Source organism: Bactrocera neohumeralis, chromosome 3, assembly GCF_024586455.1.
Source record: "Bactrocera neohumeralis isolate Rockhampton chromosome 3, APGP_CSIRO_Bneo_wtdbg2-racon-allhic-juicebox.fasta_v2, whole genome shotgun sequence".
In the NCBI taxonomy this organism is placed as follows: Eukaryota; Metazoa; Arthropoda; class Insecta; order Diptera; family Tephritidae; genus Bactrocera; species Bactrocera neohumeralis.
Genome location: NC_065920.1, coordinates 10,759,696 through 10,765,190, shown reverse-complemented (window position 1 = coordinate 10,765,190; position 5,495 = coordinate 10,759,696). Strand labels below are relative to the sequence as shown.

Genomic DNA, 5,495 nt, shown 5'->3' with positions numbered 1-5,495 from the left:
TTTGGTAGTAATTTCTAATGATTTCAACTCGTTGTTGGAACGTACATCATTCCATGATGAAATGGTAAACCTTACTGAAGTGAAATGTCAAAAAAGCGGAAAAAAGTATGGCGTCGTTTGCTGTCCCTATTGATCTACTTTTGTAGCGTTCCTCTTGATAACCCTGTTATAAGATGAACAGACAGACATACGTGGCTTAATCGACTCAACTCATCACGCCGCTCATTTATATATACATATATATACTATATAGCGTCTCCAAAAGTTTTCCTTTTGTCAGTCCTAATGTGCTCTTAGAAAACTTGAGATTCCTCAAGCATTTTCAGCCAAACAATTATTAGCAATATGCTTTTTGTTAATGAATAAGTATCCTAAGCTGTAATTGTATTTCACTGGGTCGAATCATATTACGTATATTGTTTGTTTCGTAAATTTGTCGATCCTTTGGTCTGTCCGCTTCTCTTACAGTGACGTAAATTATTCACCAAATAGTTTTAGGGATGGTTTACTACTCTAGGGGTCTATTTCGGTCACTTAGAACCCAGGATATAAATATTATGAATCAACGGTCGCGAGAATGATCCATTCGTCGATTCAACTCAACAAAACTGAGAGTTATCATCTTCTTTATTTATTTCAATACTTAATTATAAATGCTTCCAAGTAATAAATTTGTTAACCTATTAGATAAACCTTTTATTTTTCATTATTGCTACAATTTATGGATTATCCCTATACAAATCCTACACTTACAAATATTCACAACCTGTCTTTCTTAACTCTTTATCACAATATATAGCGTCTTGGAGAACAACTAAAAGGTGGCGGAGCGGCAGCGCTTCCATTTGCACGTTTTAACTGCAGCCACATCGTCATTTCTGGCATGTCCGCAATGTGGGCACTTCTCATCGGGTGGCTTTTTCCAACGCACGAAATATGTTTTATAAACGACGGCGTGTATTTTGTTTTTGGGCTTGGGCGCTTTCGTGCGCTTGAAGAACCAGCGAAATACGTTTGTGCGACGTTTTGTTGCCTTGCTTTCCACTGGTGATTTGGTGTTGTCCTTTCGAAAAACTTGCTTCATATCCAAGTCATCATCATTTATCCAGGCTGCGTGTTGTTCTAGCGAGACTGCATCGTGCAGAGATGTCTGCAAAGCACCACCGAAGAAAGATGGTGTTGGCGCCACTTTTAATGGCGTGTTTAAAGGACTACCAAAAGCGCCTTTATCAACTTTGTTATCGTTCTCTAGAACCGGCAAGCCATTCTCGGCGTTACGCGCTCCCTGGTAACGCAGGTCCAACGGTTCCGCTGTGTCACTTTTAGTAGGTTGTATTGTTATCACTTTTCCGGGCGCTTTCTGTTTCCAAAATAGTCCGAAAATTTTTGTGCGCGTGTCAAACACCTCAGGTGTTTCATTTGTGCGCCAACAATGCGCTAGTGGACACTTTAGCGTGGAATGAGTTTTGCCAGCATTCGTATTCGCAGCTTCTTCCATTTTCACCCTACTCACGGTTGTCAAAGGTAGTACGCGTCGATTTCTTTGGCCGGGAAAATAACGCAAGAAACCTTTTCGTTGCGCACAATTATCACTCGATCTGTCTTCTTCTTCAGCAATTGTATCCATAGTGGCAACATGTTCCATTTGCGATGCAGGTATCTTTACCAAAATGTAATGATCATTGACCAAACAAATCTCCGAGACACGTTTCGGCCGTGTAGTGTTCGTCGTATTGAAAAAATCCGTTACATTGGCACCCTGATAAGCAATGAAATCGCCACGTGCGAGTAAATCATCTGGCAAACGATAAAAGCTTTGACTACTTCTAATGCCACCGGCCCCCGAATTCGGAGTGTTCGACGTGGTAGCGCTGCTATGACTCAAAGTGTGTGAAAAACTCTCATCAGAGTCATCCAGCGCAAGTTGTGGGTGACGTATTGATGGCTGTAAGCTGGCTGATTGGCATTCGTGTCTTCGTGTCGACTCTTCACTATGAATTTCACGAAAATGGACATGTTTTCGGCGTGTTGTATCAGCTGGAGCAGACGAAATATATCGAGTTTTTTGTATATTGCGCTGCACTGACATTTTCTGTTGAAACAAAACAAAAAGATTGCTATTAAATATATGTATGTATACATATGTATGTACGTGTGTGTGGTTAAAAATAAAATGATGTTAGGGTGGTGCCATAAAACTTCAGAGGCATTATTTGAAAATTATATTAAAAATATTTTAGGTTTCAACTATTTCTAAATTAATTTAAAAGTCGGTGAGCAGGGCTGCAAATAATGCATCAAAAGGGTAGTCGAAATAACAATTTTTAAAAATATATATTTTTTTTTAATTTTAACATTAAAAAAATATTTTTTTTTTATTTTTAACAATTAAAAATACTTTTTTTTTGTAATTTTATCAATTAAAAATATTTTTTTTATTTTTTAAATCCGGAAACCTTCATTAAAAAATCTTAAATCTCAAATATCGGATTGAAAAATTAACAATAAATTTTGAAGCCCAAAAATTGGATCAAAATTGAGAAATTAAAATTTAATTAAATTAAAAAAATAATAGTACTTAAACAAAAAAATGAATGACTCTTAAAAATATCATACCAAAACTCCCATCTTTTCGGTATGTGGAAAAAAATACTCCGGTTAAAATTAAAAAAAAAATCCATTACAATATCAATAAATTACTTTAAACAAAAGTTATAGAAAATAAAAATGTGTATAAAAATTGAATAATATTTTTTTATAAGATTAGATTAGATTTTAAGTTTGAAAAAATGAAAAAAAAAATGTATTTTTCTTTATTTGATCAATATCGGACAGCTAGATAATTTTGGATTAGGCAGGACCAAAAATTGTAATAATTTTTTATTAGGGGCGTATTTTTTCATGAAATATAAATAAACTTTTTACTATTAGAAAAAAATATAAATGAGACAGCTCCCCTTTTTCTATACATACATATTTTCACCTAAAATGCAAAATAACATAACATCACTTCATAAGTTGCGAAGGAAAAACAACACTCATATTGAAACAAAATTTGAGTTCTGGTTATATATTGGTTATATCTGACGCGGAAGGCTAAAATTTTATGATACATACATACATACATATGTACATACATATATTTTAAACATCTGAAAATATTTATATTGACAAAGTTGACATATGAGTAAAAAAAATGTAAAACCTAAATTTAAATTAGATAAGATGATACTAAAAATAGTTATGAGAATAGCCGAACACGCATTCACTTTCATCATCCGCCATCGAACAAACTGATGAAGGCGTGTTTTATTCATATAACAAAACTTGAATACTCATTTAATGGAAAGACACTGGTTTAACCAGTTGCTGTGTGAAAGAGGGAGGAGTCAATGCGCTGAGTTCATAAGCAAAGAAATCTTTTACACTCAATATGTTAAAACCTATAAAATAATACTCAAAATACTATTATCTTAAAATACCATTGCATACTTCTAGGCAGGCGCATGCTGCGTCCGTATCACAAGAGGTTACCGCGCGAGTAGGTTGTAGTTAGGCGGTTAAACTTTTCAAAAATGACCGTTAATTTAAGGTTTTCATTGTCATTTTTCACATATGTAATTATTTAGCAACAGTTGCACATACACCTTTACACCAAATGCACTAAAATGTTTGTTTGTAGTGGTGAAATATTATTTATTTCCTTTGTGACACTGCAGTATTTTATTTATTAAAGCAAAAGCAAAAATAAATAAATTCACGTTGCCGCAGCGACATTGAAGTAGCGGTGGCAATGCCAATAAAAGTTCAGCATGCACACATACACACATGTACGTATGTATATACTATACATACATGTATAGCACAAAGGCAACACACTCATTTCACTCGTGTTGAATCGTAAACAACGAAACGTCTATGAATTTCTGTAAGAGTCAATGGCACTGTGCTGATATTCAGAAAAAAGTTTCATGTGTTGTAATTGTAGTTTGAGTTGTTTATGTGCCTTTCACCGCAGCTGCAGAATTTTTCATTTCACTACTTATTTTTCTGACTTCACTATTGTGAGTGCTACGTACGAGTATTGAAAGGTTCTTATTTGCTGCGCACACGAAACTCGACTGAAATTTGTTGAATTCTTGGCGCGTTGCAAAGCTCCTAGCACCGGCACACTGGCACACTATGTGCATGTGTGTGTGGCGGTTGTATATGTTTCATATTGTCGAGTTTTAGGCTGCATTGTTGCAACTAAAGTTACGAGACATACATATCGACAATTAAAATGCAAAGGAACGTAAATTCAAATAAGAAAAATAGAAAAAACGTCAACTTCGACTGCAGCGAAGCCCTCATACTCTTCACAGGTGTATATTTGATAGAATAAAAGGGTCCAGAAAATATTTATCTAGATTTTGATACGCCAGTTTGTATGGCAGCTATATGCTATATTGGTCCGATCTGAACAATTTGTTCGGAGATTATATCTTTGCTTTGGACAAAATTTCGTGCTAAATTTCGTGAAGATATCTTGTCAAATAAAAAAGTTTTCCATGCAAGGACTTGATTTCGATCGATCAGTTTGTATGACAGCTATATGCTATAATGATTCAATCAGAACAATTTCCTCAGAGATTATAGTACTGAATGAGGCAATAATCTGTGTTAAATTTCGTGAAGATATTTTGTCAAATAAAAAAGTTTTCCATACAAGGACTTGATTTTGACCGATCAGTTTGTATGGCAGTTACATACTACAGTGATCCCATAAAAGCGATTCCGATAAATGAGCAGCTACTTAAGGAGAAAAGAACGTGTGCAAAATTTCAGTTCGATATCTCAAAAACTGAATGACTAGTTCGGGTGTATACAGACAGGCAGACCATTTGCTCTTCTGCTGCAAACTTATGAAAAGTGATGTTATGTTATTTTGTATGTTAGATTGCAATATGTATGTATGTATGTACATATATTCATATGAATTTGTAGAAATAACCATACATTTTTTTTAACAATATATTTACTACTGATAGCTTAGTATTTGTAATTTTTTCCCACATCGGCTATTGAGCGAAAATCTAACGGTAATGCCCCACATAAGGGAAATGAACAAGTCATATATTTTATATTTAACGCTTTTACTGAGCAACAACAAACTGAAAGTTGGCACGAAATTTTAGTCATCCCAATAGGAAAATCTCTTTAAGATTTTTTTTTTGTATATTTCAATATATTTAGAATATGTTTAAATATAAAACCAATACCTAAATTTGTTTTGTTCTTTAAGACTGAACAATCATATATGCACAATAAATTCCCAAAAACTTTTGAATTAATATAATAGCGCTGACGATAAAATAAAAGCAGAAAAAATATACCTAATTGCTGCTATTAACTTCGCTTCGTAACAAGCTTCAATATTTCGTACAAATAATATCTGCTAAGAAGGAAAATATTCATATAAACACACTTTTTCAATATTTCTAATACCGATTTGT

At 33.9% G+C, this 5,495-nt stretch overlaps 1 protein-coding gene across 1 annotated transcript; it reads right to left on the bottom strand.

The window, feature by feature from the left end:
• Positions 1-681: 681 nt before the first annotated feature.
• Positions 682-4,098, bottom strand: LOC126753850 (uncharacterized). The gene is made up of 2 exons (XM_050465579.1): positions 3,493-4,098; positions 682-2,092 (listed from the first exon to the last, which is right to left on the bottom strand). The coding sequence occupies exon 2, from the start codon at positions 2,087-2,089 to the stop codon at positions 815-817; it is 1,275 nt and encodes a 424-aa protein (XP_050321536.1). The 5' UTR covers positions 2,090-2,092; positions 3,493-4,098; the 3' UTR covers positions 682-814.
• Positions 4,099-5,495: the final 1,397 nt, after the last annotated feature.